Here is a 26,636-nt window from a genome sequence, read left to right on the forward strand (position 1 = left end):
CATCTCCGCCAGTTGTGAAGTTATTCACCCAGCTCTTAGCAATAAAATCTTGAAGCGAAAAGTTTTCAACGCAGATGGGGAGCTGTAATTCTTTAGATAGGAGGCCTCGAGAGAATTCTAGCTATAAAAAGGCGAGCTGCATCCCTACAACTGGCTTCTTCTTCCTAGTCACCCTCTCATCCTTGCCTGCCCCCTATTCACGTGGAAGTTCCTCTTCAACTATTCACAACTCATTCCCACCCATCACAATGATAACCCAGACCTTCCCCATGATGGTGATTCTGGCCATGCTTGCCTTCCTAGGCATGGCAGTCGCAGCACCTTACAGTGACATTGGTCTCGAGATCGCCCTCCCTGACATGAAGACGGTTTACCCCATTCCCCTAGAGGTCGTAATCAAACGGGATGAGAAGATCGATAGCAAGTTTGAGGCCGAGGTCTTTAACCACAACGATGAGACGGTCAAGATTTTGAAGTTTGGCAGCTTCCTTCATGATGATGATGTTGCTCTCAAGGTCGCCGATGTCTTCTACAAAGGTAAGCTAAGACTTGTCTAAGATACTTACCATAACTATTATGATAACCCTCAATTCCTTAGGCAACCCTGTTCGGTTCCTGGGTGTTACTCCTTTGTTGAACTTTGACAACCTTGACAAGCGCCAGTTCGTCACTATCAAGACGGGTCAGTCAGTCAAGGTCAAGTTTAATGTCGCCGAACACTACGATCTCTCACAGGGCGAAGATTACACTGTCCTAATGCAAGGTAGTCTGCCCATCGCAGACCTGGGCTCGACCAACATTATTGGGTACATTCCATACAGCTCCAACTTGCTCAGGTTCGCTGTGGACCGACGTATCGCTGAGCAGACCCGTATGAAGTACCTCGACCGCATGCCAGGAGTTCAGCGCCAGAACTGCAAAGGAGAGAGAATCGAGAAGCTCAGGGAGTCCCTCTCTCAGTGCTTCCAGCTCGCCGATGAAGCCGAAGAGGAGGCCCGGTTCGGTGATTCGTGGAGATTGGAGGAGGCCTTTGGTGCCTCTGACGAGAAGACCCGCTCAAGGGTTGCCGAAGTGTTTGCTGAGGCAAAGGACAAGTGCAAGCATGATTTCCGTAAGGTTGACAAGATCTGCCCCGAGTACTACTCCGAGTGCCTGTCCAGGAAGAAGATCGTCACAGCCTACATCCAGGAGCCTACGCGTCAAGTTGGATACTGCGACAACTTCTTCACCCTCCCTGTCATGCCCGAAAAGTGCCACGGTTACGACTCATCCGAGGCCTGGGGTTGGCACCCTTCTCGTGCAGGCGCCGTGATCCATGAGATGATCCAGTTGAACTTGAGGGACACGATGGGGGTAAACGCCACGCTTGATACCGAACATGGCCTTGCCAAGATTCTGGCCCTTAGCCCCGAAGTCTCCGTGAAGAATGCCGACAACTACGATCTGTTTGCTTCTCATGTCAGCCTCAACTGTGAGGCTATCAGCCCCGCCAGGCGAGGACTGGACCACCTCCGAACCAAGACGGATACGGTTTTGAGAAAGGACCGCGAGGCTGGTCTCTATGTTGATTGAGAAGCGGGCCAATGTGGGTTGATTGATGTCATATCATGGCGGGGGAGTTGGAAGAATGTATTGAATTGATGTTCTTGGTTAGCTTCATCCCATAAGCTGAATATCTAAGGCTTCCTGCGTCTAGTCACAAGAGGGGCCTGGATGAATCTGGTGGTTGGATACTTGAGCGGGTTGGTCACTGGGCACCTACAGAACGCTTGCAGGACCCACGACCGGCTTCGCAAAGTCTGAAGCCGCTTTGTTTGTTGCTATTGTTTTTAGTAGAGTTACTAGTTTTCGTTGAATTTCAAGATTGTTTTCTGCTGCATGTGTTGCATTCCGCTATTGTATGGACGATAGTTGGTTAGACGGGTATCAGAGGATCGATCCCGTCAGAAATAAGCGAAGGACTCCGGTAGGATGGGTCGGAGAGAAAGATGCGATTTCTTTTTTTTCCAAAGGAAACTCTGGAAGCTTTGATGTGGCTGGAGTCGAGATTGTGTTCAGCGATGATCAGCCCGGCCCTTGATGGGATAAATGAGCCAGAAGACCGTATCTTTTTGACGCGTACCGGGCCGCCGAACGAGGATGGCGCCGGTGAAGACACCGACCCAGACCTGTTGGTTGTTGGACATTATGAAACCAGACTGTCCCACTTTCAAGACTGTGCGCTGTTGAAGCCCTGGGTGAGGAAAATACCGCACTGTTAATAATGCAGGGAGCGAATTAGGTGGCATGGCTTTACTCGACCGCTCGGGTCTGACTCAAGTCGCCGGTTGTGTTGGTGATATACTGGGAAGCCAGATCGGTGTCTTGCCGCGGATCTGTAACTCCTCCTCAAATCACTGGGCAGCGCCAAGGGACAAGGTTGGCGTCAAAACGAGGCACCCCATTAATTAATGGCCAGCCAAAGAGCAAGCGAGACAGAACATTCTGGCATATGATAGTACTATTTTTGGGGGTTTCTGGTCAAGCCAGCCATTGGATCGAACGAGCTGCTGGCTCTGTCAACTTTCTCAATTGCTTGTCGCGGCCTCAATCCAGATCTGGCCATAAATCCAACTCTATCCACTCATCGTCCGACCGTACATCCCGCTCGACCTCTTCGTCGTCTGTTTCATAGTTTGCCTCATCACCTGTCCAAACCTCAAACTCTTTCAGTGTCTGTACATCATTCGGCCACATTTCCTCCAGAATCTGCCAGATTCGTCGGCGATTGGTAAAACTAGGGGGAACATACAGTCCAACCGTCTCGTGGCTCCACACAAAGCCGTTCTTGTCCCCTTCATATTCACGGTCTGAAGGCTGCGCGGGACTTAAAACCTGCCGAGTAAGCTTTTCCCAGTTCCACTCCTCTGTTTCCGACGGTTCCCAGCAAATCTTGTCGAGTACTAGTTCTGTATCGAGATCCCAAAGAAACGGGATTTGAAAGAATATCTGCTTCCACAGAGACTGAGGCATTATGTAAGTGCAGTCGAGAGCAATAGTACCCTTCTGGAACCAGGGAATAAGTTCATTCTTAATCTCTGTTGGCAATGCCATGAGACGGCCCTTAAAGTCTTGTACCAGTTTACTAGGCGGAAAAGGACTGGTGGCCCGACTGACTGGCTCCAGGTTCGAGAGGAGCCGGGTCGTCAAATCGGGAATGTTGATGGGGTCATGGTCCCACTGTCAGACTAGTTAGTTACTGGCACGCGCTTAGAGGTTTACGTTACCCATCCTTCCCATTCATCTCCAAAGTTGACTATGCAGGAAAAGGGAACATAGTAATGATCAGCCCCAAACGACAGTGGTTCACCAGGCTGGGATTTCGGTATGTAAGGGAGGAAGTTGAATGAAGCGTTATGCCATGGTCCCCATTCATGTCGAGCACAGCGGCGTTCCAGGGTCATCCAAAGGTCTCCGATCGAACGGACTCGAGAAGTAAACGAGGTTCTCATGACGCGATTGGCCAAGTCTTCACAGGCAGGGTGTATCCGAATGAATATCTTGCAGGGAGCAAGCTCTGCCAACATGTCAGAGGTTTCGAGTTCGTATTCAAACTGCGGTATCACTCGTCGACTATCTGGGACAAGCTCTAGCCGCCCGGGATATGCGTCTGCATGAGCATGAAAGCGACGAACCGCACCGTCGGCCAGGTCTAAGGACCTAGGTTGATGGCCAGGCCAATGCGGGCCAGACAGGCAAATGACCGTACTTTGCCAATCAGGCGGGTCTAGAACCATGCCGCAGATTGTGCAGAGGCAATAGTCGGAGTTGGACGCCATCGTTGCCTGCGGTGAATGAATGGCAGGAGAAAAATAGGAGAAGGAGAGCGAGGAACTGCCTTGGATGATGCAGGATTGCCGAAGGCCCAGGGATGATAAGGGTGGAGGTTGTATGAGGTCGACTGAAATGTGAGTCTGCAAACCTCAGTTATGCACAGGCGGAGGCAAGGATTCCAGAGAGTTGTACATTTCGCCCCACAAAGAGGCTTCGGCAGTGACTCAATCTAGATCCACCTGAGAGATGAGGTGCATATCATGTCGATGAAACATGAGGCTGAACAGGGATAGCTTCAGTGGATGCAGCAGTCATGCCGTTACCGGGATCTATCTGACTGGCTGTCATATTGCTTGTTGGGGGTACATACTGTAAAACAGCGTGGCGGTTGAAGACGGAACCGAAATTACGTCTCCCGTATTGGCGTTTCAAAATATGACAAGTTTCGAAACATAGCGTGGTTGAGGCTCACTTAGATTGACATGCTGTGCACAAGTGGATCACCATCAGGTAATCATGTCCGCACGTACCCCAGAATGCCGCCCTGCCAACACGGACATAACCGTCCATCTCTGGATTGTCCTCCAAGGTTGCCGATATCGTGTTGCGGCTACATGTTCAAAGAACTCTTTTCTACTGCAGGCAGTAGAAAAGACTAAAAAAAAAAGGCCACTGTGTTAGCATTGGGATATGATGCTATGATGTGTTAATATTGTGTTCTTTATTATAGCTGAAGCCTGGCCCTTGAGGGTATAACTGAGCCATAGATAGTACTCCAATCTTGGAGAGATCGATGGTAGTGGTGCTATAGACCATTGTCTTGGATACAGAATCTAAGATCTATAAACTTAACTAGACTAAGCTTCCCTTCGACTTGTATCAGTACTCAGAGGTTGGCAATCCCCCTGGACCTCAAAGCGGTAGCGACTCTCTCCAAGCCAGTCCTCAACTGAACTTCATCCTGCGAAAACACAATACGGAACCATCCTGGTTGCTCAGAGCCAAAGTCCTTGCCAGAAGATATATAAACCTTATAATCTAAGAAAAGCTTCATCAAGAAATTGTCTAGGCCCTCATCGACAGCTCCTGGGTTATGCTTCTTCCAGACACTGCCGAGATCGGCCCAGAGAAAGAAGGCTGCGTTCGTGCCACGCGCGTAGGGAATACTGTGGCAATTTGCCCATTGCACAACGAGTTGGTATCTTTCTGCCAGTCTTGCCTGGTTCTTCTCAATGAACGAAGTGGTCCACTCCTCATCTTCGAGAATATTGGCGGCAATGTTATCCGATGCAGATGAGGGAGAGCTATAGAGAGCCACTGCAACTAAAGCCGTATGTAGAGGCGGATTTGACTGGGAGATGACAGCCCCAATCCGAAGGCCGTTCGCGCCAAAGTCCTTTGAGAGACCCCAGATTGTATGGATCCGGTCAGGTGCAATAACATCCGCTGTGTCGAGTGAAAGGCATGATTCGAAAGGCACTGGCACGGGGTTTCGGTCGGCTCTGTTCTCCCACACTGAAAGGGCGTAGACCTCGTCGCTAATAAAGTGCAAGTCGTACTTTGAACAGAGACTCATCAGGCCAAGCAAGCTGGCACGAGAGTAACACCTGCCGAGAGGGTTATGAGGGTTTGATATAATGACGCCCGCGACTCGCTGGCCCTTCTCTGCAGCTCGCTTAATAGCTGCCTCATAGTGATGAACGGCCTCGGGTCCCAGGGGATCGGTATTGCCAAACTCCACTGCGATGACCTTGCAGCCAGTTCTAAGAGCAAGGTCCGGGATGAATGTATTATAATACGGCCGGCCAAGTAGAAATGCGTCACCGGGGCTCGCTATGGCCCAGGCAAGGTGCTCCACAGCAGAGCTGCAGCCGTTTGTCACCGTGAAGTGCGCCGGCTGAAGAGGAAGAACAGGCCGTAGGTGTCGGTTAAGGAATGTCGCTAGGGCTGCCTTGAGCCTCTTGGATCCCGTCATGCCATCTCCATAGGTGAATACATGATTCGGCAGTCTGAAGTGTTTGTGAAGATGCTCTGACAGCTCTTGAGCCATGAGAGTGTTCTCTGAAACACCCAGGGTTGCAAAGCCGGTGGGATTGGCGGTGGGGTGGTAGAGATCGCCCACGGCCTTCCAGATATGTAAGCCATCACTTGCTTTCTCGGCTTCTTTACCACGGGATGAAAGTGACATTTCGACGAGTATTCATGCGATCCTCGGTTTAGGAAAGGTAGAAATCTTCAAGTAGACTCGAGTGATGACAAGGTTGGTTATATGTCCTGAGATGGCTTGATATCTTGGAGAGAGTGGTCAGTAGCTGTGAGCTGCTTAGGGCCGGACTTATGTAGGTAGCCTTAGTGGATCATCTAAGGTGGATGTCCCCACCAGGTCGACTTACGTCTTGTGAACATGACCAATTTCAAATGCCATCTGGGAACTGTTACGTAGCAGATCCTTTAGTCAACAGATAAGGACATCTCAGTGAAAGCCATTATGGCGATCCTCTTGACCTCTAGGGGCTCCAGTCGAATACAAATTCGCTTGACCAGAACGCCCTCTTGATTCTGTCTCCTCCATTCCGCATCGACTATTCACTCACTTCTCTACTGCATATCCTACACAATGCAAAGACCTACACGTTCACTGCCCAGCGGCATCTATGCCGCCAGCATGACATTCTTTGACTCTGTAACCGACGACATTGACGGGCAAACCCAGCGTCAACATACCATTCGCCTCGCCGAAGCGGGTATCGCCGGCTTTGTCCTCATGGGCTCCAATGGCGAAGCACCTCATCTGTCCATCGAGGAGCGTAGCACTGTCATCCGCGAGACTCGCTTCGCTCTTGACAGCATTGGCAAGGAGGAGACGCCAATCATCGCTGGTTGCTCTGAGAATTCCGTTCGTGGCACCGTTCATCTCTGCCGTGAAGCTGGCCTCGCTGGTAGTGATTACGCCCTCGTCCTTCCTCCCTCTTATTTCCGTGGCGGCATGAGCCCAGATGTCATCGAGGATTTCTTCAGGGATGTTGCGAACCAATCGCCCATTCCTATTATTCTCTATAGCTTCCCTGCAGTGTCAGCCGGCATAGAGATGGACTCTGATCTTCTATCGCACATCTCTCAGCACCCCAACATTCTCGGGACAAAGTTCACCTGTGGCGACACGGGCAAGTTAAGCCGAGTCTCCAGGGCGATGAAGTCCCGTCAGCCGTATGCCATCTTTGGAGGTTTGGCCGACTTCATACTTCCTGCTCTCGTCGCGGGTGCGACTGGCGTAATAGCTGGCGGTGCCAACATCACGCCGCGAACCTGCGTCAAAGTCTTTGATCTGTGGCACGAAGGTCGAGTGAAGGAGGCGCGGGAGATACAGATGGTGCTTGCACAGAGCGACTGGGAGCACACGGCGCGGGGCATTTCAGGGACAAAGGCGGCGCTCAATGTGTTGTTTGGATATGGAGGGAACCCCCGACGGCCCCTTAAGAGTCTGTCCGAAGCCGCTATTGCGGAGATGAGGGGTGGCATGGGGGAGCTGGTTGCTCTTGAGGAACAGCTTGGGGCTCGTCCCACAGCTTCTACCCTCTAAGGCTAGAGTCTCCGCTCCAAGTTAGACAGTGGATAGAGAATCAACTAGTTAGACTGGTTATAACCATGATGAGTCATCAGAAAGAAACGTCCCGATAGCCGTGGTGGATCAGCCCGGCAAATGCACCCTCTCATGCTATCCTCATGATTTCCCACTTCCCACCTTTGCCAACTCCCACAAACACAATGGGCAAACAAACGAGCAACCCTGCAGCCTCTCAAGACATCAAGTACTTTCCCAGCATCGACTCCCTTGCTTATGAGAAGCTGATGTTCTGTGCCCGGCAGAAAACTACGTAATCGCCTCTCGCAGCAGGCATTCCGACGCCGACGAGCCGACCTGCTCCGTGATCTTCGGGAACGAGCAGATCACAACCACTCGAATGAGAGTGAGGCCTTGGCCAAGGCGAGAGCTGACAATGCTGCCCTTCGAGAACAATTGGCCGAGGCACACGCTAAGCTTAACGGCCTACTCGCCAGTGTGCAAGGTTTGGTGCAGTGCACGGCTCCGAACCCGAAACCGGCGAAACCTGGAGTGGAAGAGAGTGCTCAGGGTGATTCTCTGAGTGATAATAGCGTTGCAGAGCAGCCCATTGCCGACGATGCGGTCACGCTAGCGGATCTTCTACCAACCTCGCAACCTCTTGCACAGGTACTTGTTCAAGTCCAAGAATCATGTCTCCAGTATTTACAACCACTATAGGACAACTACATGGTCCAACGCTCGACTGAGCAAGGATCTAGCCAGGAGGCTAGTCTCCCAATCCCTTACTTTGGGGCACTGACCACGCTCGGTATGACACAGCAAATACCCAACATCTGGTCATTCGAGTATCAGATGGGGCCAGACGTCTACCATGACGCCCTTCTCTCCTCTGAGACCCTGAGCCACTCGCGAGGGCAGCTCTGGATCGAGTCCAACTCTCCGTTCTCAGATCACATCAACTTTATACAGCGGGAGCTTGCATCCAAGACAGAAGCGCCTAATTCGCAGCTATCTACCCCATTGTTAGTGATGCTAGCTTACCCGGCAAAAGAGTCTCTGGCTGACCCTCGCTAGACTCTATCTGGCCACAACATCAGCGCTGTCCATGTTCCACACTGTTGCTCGTCAGGACGTTATGCGATGGTATGCCAAAACGAGGTTCTACCATACGCGAGACGTCACTGTGTGGAAAATTCGCCCTTGCGATGAGACTTTCAATAGACTCCATCCACAATATCAGCCCACTCTCCTTCAGCTTCAATGCAGCCACGCTGCCGTCATTGACTGGGTGCCATTCCCGTCCATCCGCGACACTCTTATCCGGTACCATGCTGCCAACCCCTGTATTGATCAAGTAGTCAGCGACATCGTCGGCGTGTACGTCGTCGAAACACTGCTAAACGAGTTGATCGCCGACTCCCCGCCTTTGCAAGTTTATATCAGAGTCGTGGACCTAGTGCAGGCTATGGCTGGTGCCGACGAGGATCCAAGCCAGGAACCAGCGTCTCTGCCGGTATCTGAGATCTCAGATATTTTCACGTCGCCGAGCGTTGCCTTGGCCGTCGCGAGGCACCTCCAGATCGAGTACGGGCTATCCAGATATAAACTAGATCCTGGGCTATTCAACAAGCACCCCGAGTTCTATGAAAGTGCGGGTTTACTCATGGCGCAAGGCGCGCCGCTGAAGCCGGATTCTACATCACTTCTGTCGTTTCCGGGCTCTTTGGATAAAAACACTGCTTCTCTATATCGGAACTTTATAGCTTTTACCTGTTCCAACATGTATGAGAGTCTAAGAGCGTAATTGGCCTTAATCCTCTGCATCACTAGGTAATCAAGGTATCTGGCATGTTCAACGTTCCACTCTCAGGATGAGGCAACAATGCGGACCGGCACAGATCAGCTCGAGCCACGAAGTGACCTGATGCTCACTGAAGGATAGATCAAACTTTGTCAAGAGGAAGTGGTGGAGGCGAGCACGCATGCGATCTCAGAACGACTCGTAGCTCCGATACTTGGTCATAGAATTTATTAGGAGGACAGCAACATGAAAGAGGAAGCTCTCCTCAACTTCATTGGGACCTGAATGTTGGCCTCCAATGGTGTCTGCGATCGAAAACAGGCAAGGATATCTTATGACGGCTAAGTCACAGCAAGTGAAATAAAGATCTGAAGAGCCATGTTTGACCACAAAGGGTAGTGACCAAGACCTTTCTTCTCAACCACGCGACACGCACTAAGAGACGAGCAAGCTACGCTCTAGATGTTCACATTACCATCGCCATTGGGACCAATCTTGCCCCCTCCCCAGATAGTCCTCTTCTTCGACTTTGTGGACTCCCCCTTCTCGTAGCTCCAGATCAGATCACCCCAGCCGGGATGGTCAGCCGACGACGTGTACAACTGCCCTCCGTCCTTGTCATAAGCTTGCTTGGCCTTAGTTGTCCAAGGAGCGTTCCGGCCGCGAGCAACCTTGTATGCGTAGTAGATGATGTCCCATACTGATCCTGTGAGTTTACCGTCGACAAGCCCCACGCCACGGTTCTTTTCGCTAATCTCTGACCATGGTCCATTAACCAAGATTGCCTCGCACCGATAGAAGTTCTTGTTGTATGGCACGCTGTTTCCGAGGCTGTATTTGGCCAAGTACTCAGATCCCTTGAGCAACAAGTCGCCCCCCTCGCTCCAGACATCATAACCCTGAGACTGGATTGTGCGGGCCGCATATGCAGCCCATGCTACACCAGACTGGGCGTGGCTCTGATCACGGCCGGCTTCTGCTGACTGGCCTGTGGATGGATCAATGTTGCCATAGATGCCCGCGCAAGGGTCGTTCAAGTATGCGTTGAGAGCGTAGTTATACTAGTCGACGTGAGCGGTTTGCGAACGAATGCTTTCGACGGAGGTACTCACCATGCTGACATCGTCCAAGTAGACGGCGAAATCCAAAAGAGCTTTGATGCTGACCATACCATAGTTTGCCTGACCAATGATGATGGATTGCCGCGCAAATAACCAGTAGAGCTGGTTGGAGAAACCGGCACCGCCCTGCCATTTCGCACCGGCCTCAGTCCAGTTGCCTTCCCATCGCATAATCTCTGCCGCGTTGGCGAGCATGCTTCCTTCAAGACCAACCAACAACGAAGTATCCAAGCCGATAATGTTGGTGAGATTGGTTCCCCAGGCATCAAGAATAGTGGTGGCCCGGTCCCAGTGGGCTTGGTCCTTGGTGATATACCACATCAAGGCGTTCTGCCAGGCGGCCCGAGTATCCGCTGTAAATGATGTATAGTTGCTGCAAGGGCCACGGCAAAGGACTGGTTTCGGACCCTGCATGGTATAGCTGCTGAGGGAGTATTTATCGGTGCTGAAAGCTTTGTAAGCTGTCTTCCATGGTTCCTTTTCGCTCTTGACATTGTTGCGGATACGCTCCAGATCGTCGTGGGTGTGCCAAAGGCCAGGGTGAACAAATTCACCCGGTCGTTTCTTGGCGCCCGGCAAATTCTGAGGAGAGATGACAGGGCCTATTGAAAAGATCATATTAGCCATGTTGAACGACATGGTGTCTCGCTTTTCCATGGAACAGCATTTCGACGTACCGTTGAGCGCGGGGACGTTGGACGTCAATGCCTCAGCGGCAATGGCGAACAAACACAGGATTGCAATGATTAGCTAAAGCGATTGTAAGAAACGTAAGGCGAATCAAAGAGTTAGACCAATGTGGGGACAGCATACCTTGGTCATAATGGAGTGTTGTACTAGCCGGTACCTCTTGCAAAGGCAACGACTTGGACCTGCAGGAATGATCTGGGGATCTAAAGCTGCAGGAAGAGCACACACTTTAAGGTCTAAGAAATAGAATGACGCACGTTCTAACTACTGGGATCTTCAGCGGGGTATATTCCGGCCGTCTTCCGACATCAACAAGTCCAGGGACCATGCCACAATCCCATGCCTTCCCCGCACGTCTCCTCCGGCAACCACCTGCCGGACTCCGATAGCCCGAAATTAACAGAATCGGACAGAGCCCGGGAGATACACCGTAGCATCGAAGCAACTGTGAGAGCCAAGAGTCTCCTACGAACGGCCGGTAATTACATCTTGCCCGATACTGGGTGAAGCATAACCCTGGATCCGGCAAGATGCGACTGCTTGTCAAAGTCAGAAGGTATCTATAGACCTACTTAGCTAGGACTGTTAACGGAAAAGCCGCGGCGGAGTTCTTGTTGCCGGTTTTGTTTTCAGATGGTCAAGTAGAAACCGGTTATCAGATACATCGGTTCGGCATCGACGTCGTTAAACGCCACCTTATCGTACCTAGCTAAGAGTGAGGTTATAAGCGCTCGTAAAGTGTTGACTTCAGTTCCACCATGACAACTGGGTTACCTTTAGTTTACATAAATATTTTGAAGCGAACGTTACCTATCCAATTACAGTACTTGATTGAGCTCTTGAAACATTTCGCTTCCCACGGCATTCGTGTGCAACAAGTGAGACTGAGCCCTCCCTGGCGCTTGATGACACCGGGGCTGGGCTTATAACATCTAGAATTGACCACCTTACTCAGTATAGGCTCCATATCACGAGACCTGTTGTACGGTGTCTATTCACCCCGATGAAACAGTAATTCATCTCAATTCACGTAAAACATCTGCGAAACGAGGGGTTTGGGCGCCCCATCATAGGTCCGTTAGAGCGACTATGGGACCTCGCTAACGTAATGACTACGCCGCCTATCCAAGATCGCCTTGATGTTCGCAGAATGGAAAGAATAAAGTATATTCCAAAACAGACTTCCCAGCCCCAGAGGCTAACCAGTCCTATCACTAATCCCCCCATCGGTTCGCACCCAGCCCAGCATCCATCCTTTGGACACCCCTCCGTCAACAGGAATCCAGGCACCAGATTAAGTGTCATATCGGAAGTCGAGGTTCTCCTTGTCCGTCATATCAGCAAACGCATTGCGATGCTGGACCTGATCCTCCTCAGATCCCTTCTCACTGCCAGCGTCCGCATGAGACACTTCAGCGGCCGCCTTCTTCTTCAGGATGTTTCGGCGAGTCAACAGAAGTCGAAGAATGACGAGGAAAATGTTGAAGAGCCCGTAAAGACAAAAGTGGGCGGTGAAACCATGCTTGTAGCGAGGCGCGTCGGACTTTTGGAAGATCTTGAGCGAGTCAGCTGTGGTCTAAGAACTGGGAAGGGTCAGGCATACCTGAGGGGCAGTCATGTTGCCAGCAGCCCAAGCAACAAAGGTAATGGCCAGAGTAGTCGACTTCTTGGTCTGGCCAGCAATGTTGCGAGAAATGAGCGAGAAGATCAGATTGCCTTCAGCAAGGTAGAACTGGGTGCAGTAGAAGGCAATGAGCAGGCCCACACGGTTGGAATGGTTTGGTGGGATGCTGTAGATGATTGCCGTTCCGATGATAGCAGGACTAAAACCAGATGTCAGTCGCAGATCGAAAGGAAACTCGGGTGTAAGTGACTTACACAGTCCATGCATGCATGACCCACGCAGTTTGCCCAGTGGCCGTCGCCAGAGTAGCGCTTCCAACCATGACAATGATGGTAACTGCACCTTGGGCAATGTTGAGCAGCTGAGTCTGGAGGTAGGTGAAGCCAAACGAAGAGATAATGAGGTTTGAGAAAACGCCTAAACCACCAATGATCAACGTCGAAGTGAGCTGAAGCATGACATAGCACCAGACAACTGGGTCCGTCACGGCTTCAACAACTTGGTATCGCTTGTACGACTTGTTCTGGATACCTGTTTCGTTGGCTCGAACACGCTCGACCATCAGGCGCTTCTGGTCCTCGTTGAAGCACTTGGCCTTCATGGGGGAGTCGGGAAGCCACCAGCCGATGAAGACGCCCCAGACACAAGTGGCTAGACCGAGGACGAGGAAGAGCAGCTGCCACGGATAGATGACTCCGTTCTTGTAGTGGGAAACTCCCCACGCAATAATGCCGCCGACCTAGCAAGTTGAACTGTTAGTTTTCTGCACAATGAACCGAGTTGTAGGGTGTTTCGTACCATTAGCTGAACGCCAGTCATGCAGTACCAGAGAGATGTGAGGATAGACTGTTCCCGTTTCGTGTACCACATGCTCGTCCTAAGAGCCATATTAGACAAGTCAGAGAACCATGTTGCGATGGAAACTTACATAATGATGAACGAAGGCTGCACACAAGACTCAAAAACACCCAGAAGAAACCGAACCACCATGAGCGAGGCAAAGTTCTTGGCAGCCGCAGAGCAAGCGATGACGCACCCCCAGCAAAAGACATTGACAGCAAGGTATTTCGCGACGGGGAGCTTCTGGAGGAGGAGGTTGGTGGGGTATTCGCCGACGAGGACGCCCATGTAAAGGATTGTGCCCAGCCATCTGTTGGTGTCAGCTTTGCTCGCTAGTTGTGGTAAAGTGTGGACCTACGAGAACTGCTGTCCATGGAGATTCGCATCTTCCTGGATGTTCATGACGGAAGAGAAGCCCAGGGTTCCCTTGTCAAGAGACTGGCAGAAATAGGTTCCGAGCATACAGGCCAAGATGCGCCTGTTTACAGTCCAGAAGAGTTCCTTATTGGTCGCATCGTCAATCTCAACAGGAGCACCTGCATAGTTGGCGGTCTAAACTCTGTAGTTAGAATAGTCCCATAAGGAGTATTGAGATCGACGTTGCGCCATACCTCGATATCTGCAACATTGTTGCCTTCCACACCCACTGCTCTAGCAGAGGTGATGGAGTCAGTGTGCTGCACCTGCGCGTCTTTCGTCATGTTTGAGTCCCGTATTACCGATCAGCGTGTATTGCAAGTACAATCGTGAGTGTCTTGAGGGGGATGATCTTTAGTCAAACCGGTGCGAGCGCGGCCTTGATATTGTTGTAGCTTTGGATCTTGTTCTCCCACCATTGGAGTGTCATGATCCAACACAACGATCTCGCGGGGGTTGCACTCTGGAGTCCGGGGGAATTCTCGGGGTCACTCCGAAGACTCGACTTGTTCTGGACCGGCCCCGCTTACTAGTCACATCTAGCGTTATTCCTCAGGTCAGGTGCCAAAATACCCCAGACCGATGGCTTGTTCTGGGTTGTTTGATGCTATCGGCGCTGGGCCGAAACTTTGTCCGAAGCATCAAGCGAGACTTGAAAGTCGCGTCATGTCACCATCCAAGATCAACCGCGCCAATGTCCGGGGAAGGGCGGTCGCTAAACCACCAGCAGAGACTCACGCGACATCGAATGTCAGGGATCCCCGCATTGTCTCCGCTCAAACCTCGAAGCAAGCCATTAACCAGAGGAGCTAACAACTACAATCCTGGTAAATTCACGCTACAGTACGCTCCATGGCTGTCCGCAACGGTAGCTTTGGGTCTGAAGGTAAATCTTCAGGTCATTGTTAACCACATGATGTTTCTAGAACTAGGTAGAGTAAATAGAAAGCAAAAGATCAAAAATGTTTATCGTCTACAACATCTGCCTAAGAACATTCATCTCTAGAAGCTTGTTTCCAACAAGAAGGAAAAAGTAATCAGCATAAACCAGCCCATGATCGGCCCATCGGCGCGGAGCGAACTTGAAATTGTTAATCGTCGCTCCGTTGACAATCGTGTCCCCCTCGTCAATATCCCACTCCACATGCGACACGGGGACACCAGAGCCGTTTTCAACAGTGTCGATGGAACGGTTCTTTTCCTTCCCGTGTGCCGAAGGGTTCAAGTGTCTAGAACAAACAGCGTCCACGATTTGCAGTGCATGTTCAAGGTAAGAAGACTTCTCGCTACGGCTGAGAAGCATCTGATGAATGACCAACATTCCATACGCAGCTACAAGCGCCGCACTTGTATCAGGAGGTTGCTGCGCGCTGCCAGACGTTTCGGCGGCGTCAAAATCCCACGGAGGAATCTGCGTGTCAGGCAATCTCCTCAGAAAGTAGTCGGCACAGCGTTTGGCCGTGTCAAGGAACGGAGCCTCGCCACTCCATTTGTACGCTTCAGCAAATCCTGCAATTGCCCACGCCTGGCCGCGAGACCAGCATGATGTATGGCTATACCCCTGGTTCGTGAGGCGCTCTTTGAGGGTTCCAGTCGAAGGATCGAAGTTGACGACGTGGCAGGTGGATGAGTCGGCGCGGACGTGATACTTTTGCGAGGTGCGTGCGTGGGCAACCGCAATGTCGAAAAGGCGAGTTGACTCTGCCCGGGAGGGAGTCTGTGACGCGGCCCAGAAGAGGAGCTCAAGATTCATCATGTTGTCCTGGGTGGGTGTCATGTTAGATATGGAACCAGCAAGAGGTAGCCTCTACTCACGATGATTACCAGAAAGTCTTTGCTGGTATCTGTAAACGAGTAGCACTTTGTTTGGCACTTATCCCAAGACCTCATGCAGCCAGTGGTCTCGCTGAAGCGATCAGCTAGAGTGTTTGCTGCTTTCATCATCGTGTCAAATGCCCTTTGATCACGGTGGAGATCCCATTGCACGCGAGCCCAGGGGAAGATCATGAACCCGAGATCATGCGTGCCGAGGAGGGAGGCATTTTGGTGGAGGTTCTCGGTCCACCATTTGCAGGCATGTCTGTGAACCACTGTTAGCAAATTCATCATGGGGGTAAGAGCCTGATGCGTACTCGAGCTGAAGAACATGGGGAGCGGCTCCCTTTCTAGAATTGGAACCGACCAAGTCCAACTCGTTCCGAAATTTCCGGGTACGTTCCAGGAGGAGGTGGAGGGAACCGGGAAAGAACCCCGAGGTCCAGAATGAAAGATCCCTATAGACGTATCCGGTGCTTCCTGGCTTGGTATACTCTGGATACCATGTTGGTGGCCCAGACTACCTCGTTTGTCAGTGGATGAGGAGGCCTGTGCCATAGACTAATGCGCCATACCGAGCCAAGGTCTCTTTCAGCGATACTCCAAATCTTTGCTCCAACGGAGGGGGAGTAGAGAAGTCCAAGGTGTTTGAACGCGGATAATGACAAGCCACCATTCGCATGCGTACTCTCGCCGTTTCTTTCTTTCAAGCCGTTGATAAGTTGGTCGTCAAACTGCTGATGAATGGCATTAGTTATTAGACCCCAAGAAGGCTGCAACGACTGACCGAAACTTTGCGCTTCTTTGCCAGTTGATGGGTGGCTGTGCCCACAGATTGGAGCGTCATCTCCAGCAGAATAGGCGATGAGGGGAGAGAATAAGAGAGGCAGCAACAGCAACGAGAGAATGTATATGGCGTAAACAGGTAAAGCTACCGGAAAAAGAAACAAACAGTAAACCCAAGGTATAATCGAAATGCGGCTTATTGCTAGCCTATGAGAAATATTGATTTGAAGGAATTTGTTCAATACATTTGCTTTCATATCGGGCCCGGAAAAGGTCCCGGGGATCCTCCCGGTGAGTGGATGCGTCGGTGATACGGTTAAGCTCCACCTTCCGCATTTGGACCATATATCATTTGATGGCAACGATGGTGTTAGATTTGCGTCTCTCTTACCTCCAGAGGAGGCAAAAACCAAAAAGAACACTAGTCCCCGATCATAGAGGCCTAGTAATGGACTATCCGGTCATGCGTGATCTGGGAATCGAACCCAGGGCTCCCCGACACGTTACTCGAATGGCAACGGAGAATTTTACCACTAAACCAATCACGCCTTGACTTGTTGCACGTGACCATCAGCTTGCAATTGGACCTCACAGCGAGTCCAAACCACGCAGGGCAGCAACCGTCATGACAACAACAACAACCAATTGGAAGAGTACTATCTTAAATACTAGGAGCGCACAAATAACCATAGCCCATGATACTGGAACGATACAAATTTGACATAACTATTCGCTGTCTCAAGCGTTGGCATGCATAATTGCATATGAAGATGTTCACAACCGGCGCTTGAATGCCAACAGCTCTGAAGCGCACATTCCATGCTCTCGACCAGCTGTCACTACCATCGATCAAAGTCGGGAATATCCTCTTCAGAGTAAGTTTCCCAGACCTTCTCGAATCCCACTTCCGGTGCATCGTATGGCCAAGGCTCGCCTTCTCCAGTCGCAAAAAGGGCAAAAGACGCGCCGCTAAACACGAACCAGCCCGGTGGTGGAAACGCCTGCCAAGAAGATGCGATTGTGGTGACATAAGTCGGCTTGTCACCTGCAACGCTGTAACCGAGGTGATAGTTAAGCGGTTCAGCTCTGATGTGCAATTGCAGGCCCTTGTTCAATCCCTTCGTTTGATTAAGAGGTGTTTGCCAATACTGGCTTTGTTAGCCGTAGTCCTACGGTAGTAGCTTCTCACAACTTACTTCTTGCGTTCCATTCTTGTTCAGTTCCGTGTAGATGCACATCCCCGTCTGGTTCACGCATCCTCGGATACCAATATCCTGGTGTTGAAACTCGGAGAGATAGGACGAGATTCCAATTCGGTTTCTGGGACCCAGGTTTCCGCGAAAACCGGACAGCTCGGCTGACCATGTCATGTTGAGAGACTTTTGTTTGCACAGTAAAGCCGCTGGAGTATCGCGATCGCTGAGGCCAAAGACATTGGGCTTCAGCACCAGTCGGCCTTCCTTGAGGTCGTAATTCTTGGTGTAAGGTGTTCGAAGTTGGTACCACGATGGATCAAGCTTCTTCGTCGAGAAGTCATCGACCCATTTGGGAGGAACCCGACGGTGGCCAACTTTTGGCCCAACTTGTTCACTCAAGAGGATTGGGTTGCCCTTGTTGAAAACTGGCCATCCATCCTTCCAATCAACGTTGGTAAGGAAGGTTTCGCGTCCTGGGTATTGTTAGCTGTGCCAACGCACGTCAACCGATGAGGAGCATACCGAGGGGAGATGTGCCGTTGATATTCCGGCGAGCCAGGAACGAAGCGTACCAGTCTCCATTCGCAGTCTCTACAAGGGTAGCATGACCGGTTGACTGAACAGTCAGGTTTGTAAAGCCCCATTTCCCGTTAAACAAGAGAGGGTTATGTGGGCCGCTAACGAAGGGGCCGGACGGGGACTTGCTCCTTGCGATAGTTGATCGGTGCTGCTGATCTGTGCCGCCTGAGGAATTTTAACGAAACTGATCCGATGACTTGGGCAACAAAACCTACCCTCCGCAATGAGCAGATAGTACCAGCCATCTTTATGGTACATCTTAGGTCCTTCAGGTCTGGCCGTGTTGTTGTGCGGCAACGTTCCGTTCCAAAGACTGACATATGGCCCGACGCAATTACCCGACGACAAAGAAACCTCACACTGAGAGAGGCCCCAAAGTCTATCCTTGTTGTTGTTTGGAGCCATCAGGTTCAGGTATGTCTTGTTGGATACGGGATCGCGGAAGAGCTCTGGGTCAATGCCCCATGGCTCAGCCCAGACTGGATCTGACCAAGTTTTGAGATCGTTTGAGGACATGAACCAGACTCGGGGCCAGACGCGCGCAACGGGGTCATAAGTCCATCGCGTCATGGCCGCCAGCCAGAATTTTCCGTCGAAATAGGCCAGGCTAGGTGCCCAGGCTCCTGTTTAGAATGTCAGACGTCGATTGTCAACGTGTCGAGAAACGGGATGAGCGAAATGAGTGCTTACCTGCTCCGGTGGGCGTTCCATAGAGCTGCAGTTGCTCAGGTCTTGTGAGAGCATGAGACTTCAGTTTCCAGTTGGAAAGATCCTTGCCTAGAAAACATCAGATGACATCAAAACCAGACGGGATGTGGGTACTTACTGTGATAAATTGGAATGCCAGGCCAGTATTCGAAAGAGGAAGTGGCAACGTAGTAATCGTCTCCAACTCGAAGGATAGCTGGATCTGGATTCCATCCTGAAATTATGGGGTTCCAGATGGCGTGAGCCAGTGAGGTAAACAGACACCAGCTCCAGAGTAGGCGAGACATTGCGAATGACATGTGCGCAAAAGGTACGGTGCTGGACATGAACATCGGCCTTGCACAGGTAAATAAACCCGAACCTACTACGCAGTAACTGAGCCGTCAATTCATTGAATACCCCGCGTCAACCCCGGATCTTCAGACCTCGCTTCGTTCTTGCAGGCTAAATGAGTATAGTGGCGGAGGTCGCAATATTTCTCGGCACAACCCCGAACGAAAAATGACGGGGAAGACACCGTACAACGTTCCGGGAAATTTCGCCTCAATCACCAGTATTCGCCCCAACCATTGAGAAAGAATCACAATTTCATTTAGAGTAGGATGCTTATTGTGGCCTTTACCAATGTGTCGAATGCCCTCTTGCTTGAAAATGAAAAAGAGAAATATTAATAGTGTAGGGTAGGGTTCAGATTGGCCCGTTAACTTTTCCTCTTTATAGGATAAGTAGTAATATCAGCGATAAGTAATAGCTTTAGCTACTTATTGTGGCTTTAGTCTGCTTGTTGCTCGAATGGAATAGATTTCGATTATTTAGAATCTGTTTCATAGTTGCAAGCTTCCATAGGGTGGTCTAATCTAGATATTGTTGTTTGGTGTTCTCTCACAAAATGGAATTGGCTGTTAAGAGTGGGTCAAGTTTCGAAACGCCATCTACGTCACCAAGTCCTCTTGTGGGGCATTTCTATCCAATCAGATTCAAGATTGAACTTCTCATTCGACCTATCAGATCATCTCTACCCCACAACATTCCGTCAACCTCCAAGGTCCGCTCAATCATTCCCTTGAGCCAGAAACGTCAGGTCTCCAACTTGGACCAAATCTTCCCCCAATATTCAAGTTGTGGCTTCCTCCAATCATCCTTTTCAACCCAGGAGTTGTTGACCTTGAAGACAAAGTTTTCATGGCCTTGCCCATACTCTGGCCATCGAGGGGCTCCTTTGACTCCATGATGGTTTGGATTGAGGTCATGGACAAAGGATATGAAGCTTCGAGACATGAGCTTTGAAAGCTGGTAGTACTCAGGGTGTGGACCAATCCAGTTAGAATTCTTCCTGCTCGCACTTGGCTCCTGGTTGAAAACGAAGCAGATTTCCGCGTAGTGTGTGCTGGACACGGGAGCTTCTGTAGCCACCAGTTCTTCTTTATCATCCCACGGTGCCTGATCAAAGCGATATGTGTAGACGGGCTGCCGGTGGCGTCGGGATAAAGATGTAAAGTATTCGGCTGTTGTACGTCGTCCAGCATGGATGACGTAGTCCCCTGAAATGGCAGCCCCACGCTTGTACTGCTTGCCGTTCTGCTCAAAGCGCTCCTCGCCCGTGTTGAAAGGACATCCTTGGGCTGGATCATCTGGATAGAGCTGCATGAGGTGGCGGACAGTCTTGGTATCAAGCCCAGAGCCCATCGTGGACAGATACTTGGCCACGTCCTTATCAGTGTTCAAAGTTCCTCGCGGGCCAAAGAAGCTGGCGGTTCCCTCGTCGGTGTTGGAGCCAATCAAGACTGCGGCCTTGGCAACTTGATTCTTCTTGAAGGACGTCGAAGGGAGCTGAGTGAGGAATTTGCCATCTAGGACGGGTGTGACAACGAAGGGAGCAAACGCCTTGAAGAGAGTCTCGTACTTGACATGACGAAGACATTGAAGGGTATCTTTGTGTTTGGAGCAGCCAACAGTTTTTGTGACATTGTTGTAAATGTCCTGATAGTCGCCTGCTACACGTTGAACTATGATTGGGTCAATGCAAGTTCATTAGAAATGACACGGGAATATGCTCACTTGAAGGACCCAGGGCCGAACCACTTTGCATGATGGCAGCTCTGAACAAGTTCTCGTTGTCGCCTCCAAATCCGACAAGATGATAACCCACGCTGAAAGCTCCGGCAGATTCTCCAGCAATAGTGACCTTGCGAGGATCTCCGCCAAAGCCCTGAATGTTTTCCTGAATCCACCTGAGAGCAAGACGCTGATCAAAGAGACCAATGTTCAACGCTCCGTCCTTCTGCATCTCCTTGGACGCGAGAAAGCCCCACCCGCCGACACGGTAGTTGATCGAGACGGCGATGATAGGCTTGCCGATGCTCACTGAAGCATTGACAAGATACGAGGTGTTATAGCGAGGATCAGCACTACCTCCAGCTGTGAAGCCTATGCTACCACGTCAGATCACATATTCTGCCGATGCTGGGGGGTTCATACCTCCGCCGTAAATCCACATGTATACCGGAAGCTCTTCATCTGCGCGGATACCAGCTGGTCGTACGATATCGACTGTTAGGCAATCTCCATCGATAATTTGTTAGTTAAATCCTGATGACATTCGTATGCTGCATTGGCTCACCTTCTCCCAAGTCCAAGCCTTTATCAAACCCGGCATAACCGGGACAAGTAAGGCTTCGCTTGGTAGCGTTTCGCACGCCATGCCAGGATTCGTTCAGTGAGACGGGGTGCCTCAAGCGCAGGTCGCCGAGGGGGGGCTGCGCGAAGGGAACCCCCAGAAAGAGGTCTTCATGGAACTCGGGAAGATAAAAGCCCCTGAGCGTCCCGTTCTTGGTCGTGGCAATTGGAGGGCGTCCATCGCAGGTAGGCAAACCCAAGGTCGGTGAAGATGCGTAATGAAGAGCCACAAGGACCCAACCCAACCAGGTCATGTTGGAGTAACTGGCCATATTTCTTGGCACTGCTGAGTTGAAACGATATTCTAGTGGAGTATCCAAATACCTACCTTGTTTCCGTCTTGGCTTGACACCTCCTTCTTATCATAATGGCCCGAGGCGGGGCAGATGGCCGGTCACGAAGCCCGACAGTTAGTCCGGCACTAAATTCCTTGGTCTCTGAAAGCCCCGAGGGTGAGGGAGTTTGCGGGGCCCCAGCTTTTCAATGCGGGGATGATGTTACCGACATCTCCGGCTATGAGCCGGGTTGCTTCATGACACGGGAGACGGATATAACTACTTTCATCTTTTGGCCTCTGTTGATTGCTAAGATGGACAACGCTATGTCTCCAATGCCTCTCATTTACCACCAACATGTATTCTCCCGCGTTAGGCCATTCTACCGTCATTCTCTTGTTCGTTTCCTTTGTCGCCCTTTCTGCTCGTGGAAATGCCCAGATCCTCGAGTCCAAAACTCTCGCTAAGACCTTTGCTTCACCCAAATCTCACCTCGGGCCCATGTGTACTGGCACTGGATGAACGGCAACATCAATAAGGATGGCCTCGACAAAGACCTTGCGGCCATGGCAGGGGCTGGACACGGCGGTGCCCTCATCAAAGATGTTCAAGCCGGGCTGCCAGAAGGGCCCGTTACTTCTGGCAGTCGTGAATGGCTTGACTTAGTCGTTCACGCTGTCAAGGGTCTTGAGAAACGCGGTATGCAGGCGGCAATGCACAATTCTCCGGGATATTCTGGTGTTGGCAGTCATGCCTTGCCCGTCAATGAGACAATGAAGGAATTGGTCTGGACGGAGAGCCGAATCACTGCCAACTCCTCCAGTGACACCATCCTGCCCAAACCTTTCAGCAAATTGGGCGTGTACCAGGATCTCTTTACCCTGGCATACCCAACAGGGCAAGGGGAGGGACGCCTGGCGTTCCGAGACGCCGTGCAAGAAGTCCACATCAATGAGACCGCTGTCAAGACCAACATCACTTCAACCATCAACAGAACGAATCTACTGAGGCTCGAATCGAAATCGGCAAAACTCGACATCGCCTTCAAAGAAACCTTTACGGCTCAGGCTATTGCGATTTATCGTATACCAGAACTGCCTCTCAACACTTTCGATGGTGCCCGCGACTATCCTTCGCAATGGTCGATTTCCGTCTCCAACAATTCTGTCGACTGGACATCTGTCTCAGTTACTGTGTCTGCTCCAGCATTGAGGCAGATGGATGCCCCGGCCGTCATTACTTTCAACCAGGTTAAGGCCAAATACCTTCGACTGGTTCCCTCTGGCCCAACGTGGATTACCGGCATCGACGTATCCTCCTCGCCCAGGCTACCCAATTGGGCTGTCAAATCTCATGGGGCCCCTGGGACTGTCACTGCTGCCTCATTCACAACTGCTGATCTTCCTTCTATCGATCCCTCTTCTATCATCGATGTCAGCTCGCATCTCACGAATGACGGGAAGCTAAAGTGGCGTCCGTCAAACGACGAGACCTACACCGTCGTAAGGATTGGTTATACGGTAACGGGGCAGGAAATGCCGGCAACGCCTGATCGATACGGAGGTAACTCGACCCTTTCATTCATTTGCTCGTTTGCTTTTCTATACCTGTCTGTACCAATTGCAAGCACCAACTCTGCACCGAGACCACGCTGATAGGGAAATCTGCCCAGGACTTTCCGTGGACCTCTTTAGCAAGAAGTCTATCGACGCTCACTTCGATACCCATCTGACAAGAGTCATCAAGGCTTTGAAGCCATACATCCCTAGAACATTCTATGGATTTGAGATCGACAGTTATGAACTTGGTATGATCATATCTACTAATTTCGAAGCCACTTAATTAACATCCTACAAGGCATGTAGAACTGGAGCGGTGACCTGGAAGATGACTTTAAGCTTCTACGGGGCTACTCTCTGAGACCATGAATCTTGGCGGCCACAGGCCGCATAATCGGCTCAACCGAGAAGACGGAAAATTTTCTGTACGACTTCCGTCTGACTCATGCTGATTTGGTCAAGACCAACTCCTACGAGTATTTTCAGGAGCGCCTGAGAAAGCGTGGCCTCTCTTTGCTCATCGAGCCCTATGGAGACGGCCCCTTTGACAGCATGGAGTTGGCTACCTCGGCTGATTTTGCATACGGAGAGTTCTGGTCACACTACACATACGGATCAGACGGTTACCCAAAGCTTGGGGATTCCAGCAGTCATATCCAACGAGAACGAATCCAGCCAGTCGAGGCCTTCACCGGTCAGCCCGACATTTCCACCTGGACCGAGCATCCATTCCAGCTCAAAGCAACAGGCGATCGAATGATGACTCTTGGCCCTAACCGATTCATCTTTCACAGCTAGGTTCATCGGCCTGTGAATGCGGCTTTTCCCGGAATGACGTTTGGACCATTCGGCACGCACTTCGACCGGATGAACACTTGGGCAAAACAGCAAGTCGGCTGGAACAAGCACCTCTCAAGAGTGTCATATATGCTACAAAACACCATGCCTATGTTCACGTCGCTTGCTTCATTAGCGAGGAGCCATCACAGGCTACTGTGCCTTACAATAGCCCCTACAATGTCCCACTGTCCTATCAAGCAGACATCTTTTCTCGGACGAATCTTCTGGACCTGAAAGCCAAGGACGGCAGAGCAGCGTATCCATCTGGCACATCCTATCGACTACTCATTTTCCCGGATTTGCCGAGCGCAACCAAGCAAGGCATCACGAAGGTTCTTGAGCTTCCTGAAGCTGGTGTACCTATTCTTTTGCTTTCAAGCACGCCAACCCCACGAGGAGCTGGCCTAAACGACACCAATGATGATATCTCCAAACTCGCCAAGTCGCTCTGGGGCCTTGCTGGCAATGGAAACGTTTTCACAAACATGACCGCCGCCGAAGCCTTGAAAGCCATTGATCTCGCACCAAATCTGGAGTTCACGTCATCTCGCAACGACGCTGCCATCTACTACACCCACAGAACCGATGGTTCAGAAGATGTTTTCTTCGTCAGCAACGGTCTTAGGGAGCAGGTCGATGTCGTACTCAGCCTCAGAGGACAAGGATATCCAGAGATCTTGAATCCCACTACTGGCGAAACTGTTGATTTTGTCATCAGTAGCCGATCAGACTCTCGCACGAATCTGGCCTATCACTTTAACCCATCAGAGTCTATCGTCATTGTCATGCGACGGAAGGCGAGTAGGAGCCTTGATTCAGTGTCCAAAGACGGTCGCCAGCTCTGGGCGGCAACACCTTTCGAGTCTTTTGTGGCAACACCTCACCAAAACATTTCGTCTTCATTCACTGTTACACTATGGGCAAAGCCAGAGGTTGCACAGTTTGGCACTTCAAACTATATCATCTACCCCACGTCATCATATGGGAATGGCCATGCATCAATGTCACTGTCTCTGGGAACCAACGGTATTCAGATCGGGGAGACGACAACTTCTAGCCCCAAGACTATCATCGGTCTCACTGAGACCGCCAACAACTTTACAGTCTCGGGGTGGACTCATTTCGCCATCGTGTATGAAAATGACACGCCTTCGCTATACGTCAATGGTGAAATGATAAGCAAGGGCACAAAGTCAAGCAGCATTGTGCATCCAGGTCTGGGACAGCCAGATGCGCCAGCACGAATGACAAAGCGCTTCGAAGGTGACCTAGCCGGGTTTGAAGTTCACGCTGAGTCTTTGAAGGCGGCTGAAATCAAAGCATTGTTCGAGCAGGGACTTCCACAGCCCGACTACCCTTGGCCGATAGAGTTGAAAGGGTCAAGCAAAGCCCTTTTCCGCCGCGGTGGAAAATACACGTTTTCCGCTGGGGGCAAGAATACCGGCGTTGAGGTGCCTTCTCTTCCAGTTGTCTCCCTCGATGGAAGTTGGGAGGTTTCGTTTCCTGCCGATCGCCTGCCCAAGAAGCGCGGCTCTCTGACAGTCGAATTGACCCAGCTCAAATCTCTGAAGGACCACGAGGATTTCGATATCGCTCATTTCTCTGGAACAGCCACCTACAAGACAAAGTTCCAACTGCCCAAGGATTACGGTACCAAGACAACCAAGGGTGCCAAGACACATGTACTACTGAACTTGGGCCGAGTTGAAAATATTGCCTCAGTCAAGGTGAATGGGAAGGATCAAGGTCTCATCTGGCTCCCGCCTTACGAGGTAGACATCACCTTGGCTGTGAGATCCTCTCGCCCCAACACACTGGAGGTGGAGGTTACAAACTGTTGGCCAAACAGGCTTATTGGAGACGAGAAGCTACCGGTGGAGAACAAGTACAACTCGACTCGGCAGAATTTTGCGATCGAGGAATGGCCGGACTGGTTTGCTAAGGGTTTGGAGGGCAGAGGATACAATAATGGGGATGAGTTTGGAAACGACGGCACCCGTAAGCCTGGAGAAAGAGTGACTTTCACTTCTTGGAAGCACTACGATGAGTCGAGCCCCTTGTTTGAAAGTGGGCTTCTGGGACCTGTCACTGTCACGGTAGCTGAGCTTGTCGACGTGAAAGTGTGAGGGTAGCTACCGGTATGTAACCGCTGTAGCTTTGGCAATTAAACCAGCATGACCCCGTGGGGTTCTGGTTCGTCCCCTGGTCAATCTTGTGAGCATGTCTTTGAAGTGCCGTTAGAGCTTGTGACCAGCTGCCATGCCGTAATTGGGTAGTAATTCCGCCCCCATATCCGCGCCACTCGCACCGGGGGGATCATCCATGATGAAC

The 26,636-nt window shown here is 51.0% G+C and overlaps 11 protein-coding genes and 1 non-coding gene across 12 annotated transcripts; 5 read left to right on the top strand and 7 right to left on the bottom strand.

Annotated features, from left to right (window-relative positions):
• Nucleotides 1-248: 248 nt before the first annotated feature.
• On the top strand, nucleotides 249-1,572 carry LRP88_04413 (M35 family metalloendopeptidase; the record flags this gene model as incomplete). Its single annotated transcript, XM_083240987.1, has 2 exons — nucleotides 249-537; nucleotides 599-1,572. The coding sequence occupies 2 exons, from the start codon at nucleotides 249-251 to the stop codon at nucleotides 1,570-1,572; spliced, it is 1,263 nt and encodes a 420-aa protein (XP_083102135.1).
• A 3,127-nt stretch (nucleotides 1,573-4,699) lies between these two features.
• LRP88_04414 (pyridoxal phosphate-dependent aminotransferase) lies at nucleotides 4,700-6,001 on the bottom strand (the record flags this gene model as incomplete). The annotated part of the gene is made up of 1 exon (XM_083240988.1): nucleotides 4,700-6,001. The coding sequence occupies one exon, from the start codon at nucleotides 5,999-6,001 to the stop codon at nucleotides 4,700-4,702; it is 1,302 nt and encodes a 433-aa protein (XP_083102136.1).
• A 429-nt stretch (nucleotides 6,002-6,430) lies between these two features.
• LRP88_04415 (dihydrodipicolinate synthase family protein) lies at nucleotides 6,431-7,393 on the top strand (the record flags this gene model as incomplete). The annotated part of the gene is made up of 1 exon (XM_083240989.1): nucleotides 6,431-7,393. One exon carries the CDS (start codon nucleotides 6,431-6,433, stop codon nucleotides 7,391-7,393), a length of 963 nt encoding a protein of 320 aa, XP_083102137.1.
• A 185-nt stretch (nucleotides 7,394-7,578) lies between these two features.
• Nucleotides 7,579-9,109, top strand: LRP88_04416 (uncharacterized protein; the record flags this gene model as incomplete). Its single annotated transcript, XM_083240990.1, has 5 exons — nucleotides 7,579-7,669; nucleotides 7,728-8,044; nucleotides 8,096-8,400; nucleotides 8,453-8,962; nucleotides 9,052-9,109. 5 exons carry the CDS (start codon nucleotides 7,579-7,581, stop codon nucleotides 9,107-9,109), a joined length of 1,281 nt encoding a protein of 426 aa, XP_083102138.1.
• A 528-nt stretch (nucleotides 9,110-9,637) lies between these two features.
• Nucleotides 9,638-11,122, bottom strand: LRP88_04417 (chondroitin AC/alginate lyase; the record flags this gene model as incomplete). The annotated part of the gene is made up of 4 exons (XM_083240991.1): nucleotides 9,638-10,240; nucleotides 10,292-10,902; nucleotides 10,978-11,050; nucleotides 11,114-11,122. 4 exons carry the CDS (start codon nucleotides 11,120-11,122, stop codon nucleotides 9,638-9,640), a joined length of 1,296 nt encoding a protein of 431 aa, XP_083102139.1.
• Nucleotides 11,123-12,284: 1,162 nt separating this feature from the next.
• LRP88_04418 (major facilitator superfamily domain-containing protein) lies at nucleotides 12,285-14,155 on the bottom strand (the record flags this gene model as incomplete). Its single annotated transcript, XM_083240992.1, has 7 exons — nucleotides 12,285-12,545; nucleotides 12,594-12,813; nucleotides 12,869-13,353; nucleotides 13,413-13,491; nucleotides 13,543-13,764; nucleotides 13,813-14,006; nucleotides 14,066-14,155. 7 exons carry the CDS (start codon nucleotides 14,153-14,155, stop codon nucleotides 12,285-12,287), a joined length of 1,551 nt encoding a protein of 516 aa, XP_083102140.1.
• Nucleotides 14,156-14,844: 689 nt separating this feature from the next.
• Nucleotides 14,845-16,533, bottom strand: LRP88_04419 (Six-hairpin glycosidase-like protein; the record flags this gene model as incomplete). The annotated part of the gene is made up of 5 exons (XM_083240993.1): nucleotides 14,845-15,633; nucleotides 15,687-15,951; nucleotides 16,004-16,206; nucleotides 16,262-16,423; nucleotides 16,474-16,533. 5 exons carry the CDS (start codon nucleotides 16,531-16,533, stop codon nucleotides 14,845-14,847), a joined length of 1,479 nt encoding a protein of 492 aa, XP_083102141.1.
• A 403-nt stretch (nucleotides 16,534-16,936) lies between these two features.
• Nucleotides 16,937-17,020, bottom strand: LRP88_04420. Its single transcript has one exon. It is a non-coding gene; the product is annotated as a tRNA-Gly (tRNA).
• A 291-nt stretch (nucleotides 17,021-17,311) lies between these two features.
• LRP88_04421 (glycosyl hydrolase) lies at nucleotides 17,312-19,242 on the bottom strand (the record flags this gene model as incomplete). Its single annotated transcript, XM_083240994.1, has 6 exons — nucleotides 17,312-17,620; nucleotides 17,669-18,141; nucleotides 18,191-18,412; nucleotides 18,463-18,870; nucleotides 18,938-19,024; nucleotides 19,074-19,242. The coding sequence occupies 6 exons, from the start codon at nucleotides 19,240-19,242 to the stop codon at nucleotides 17,312-17,314; spliced, it is 1,668 nt and encodes a 555-aa protein (XP_083102142.1).
• Nucleotides 19,243-20,032: 790 nt separating this feature from the next.
• Nucleotides 20,033-21,885, bottom strand: LRP88_04422 (uncharacterized protein; the record flags this gene model as incomplete). The annotated part of the gene is made up of 4 exons (XM_083240995.1): nucleotides 20,033-20,961; nucleotides 21,014-21,382; nucleotides 21,434-21,517; nucleotides 21,576-21,885. The coding sequence occupies 4 exons, from the start codon at nucleotides 21,883-21,885 to the stop codon at nucleotides 20,033-20,035; spliced, it is 1,692 nt and encodes a 563-aa protein (XP_083102143.1).
• A 587-nt stretch (nucleotides 21,886-22,472) lies between these two features.
• LRP88_04423 (uncharacterized protein) lies at nucleotides 22,473-24,263 on the top strand (the record flags this gene model as incomplete). The annotated part of the gene is made up of 3 exons (XM_083240996.1): nucleotides 22,473-23,469; nucleotides 23,579-23,713; nucleotides 23,851-24,263. The coding sequence occupies 3 exons, from the start codon at nucleotides 22,473-22,475 to the stop codon at nucleotides 24,261-24,263; spliced, it is 1,545 nt and encodes a 514-aa protein (XP_083102144.1).
• Nucleotides 24,264-24,361: 98 nt separating this feature from the next.
• LRP88_04424 (uncharacterized protein) lies at nucleotides 24,362-26,431 on the top strand (the record flags this gene model as incomplete). The annotated part of the gene is made up of 1 exon (XM_083240997.1): nucleotides 24,362-26,431. The coding sequence occupies one exon, from the start codon at nucleotides 24,362-24,364 to the stop codon at nucleotides 26,429-26,431; it is 2,070 nt and encodes a 689-aa protein (XP_083102145.1).
• Between the last annotated feature and the right edge of the window lie 205 nt (nucleotides 26,432-26,636).

The sequence above is a fragment of the Fusarium phalaenopsidis genome (genome assembly GCF_050370095.1).
Source record: "Fusarium phalaenopsidis strain FUZ10S chromosome Unknown contig_32292, whole genome shotgun sequence".
Lineage (NCBI taxonomy): Eukaryota > Fungi > Ascomycota > Sordariomycetes > Hypocreales > Nectriaceae > Fusarium > Fusarium phalaenopsidis.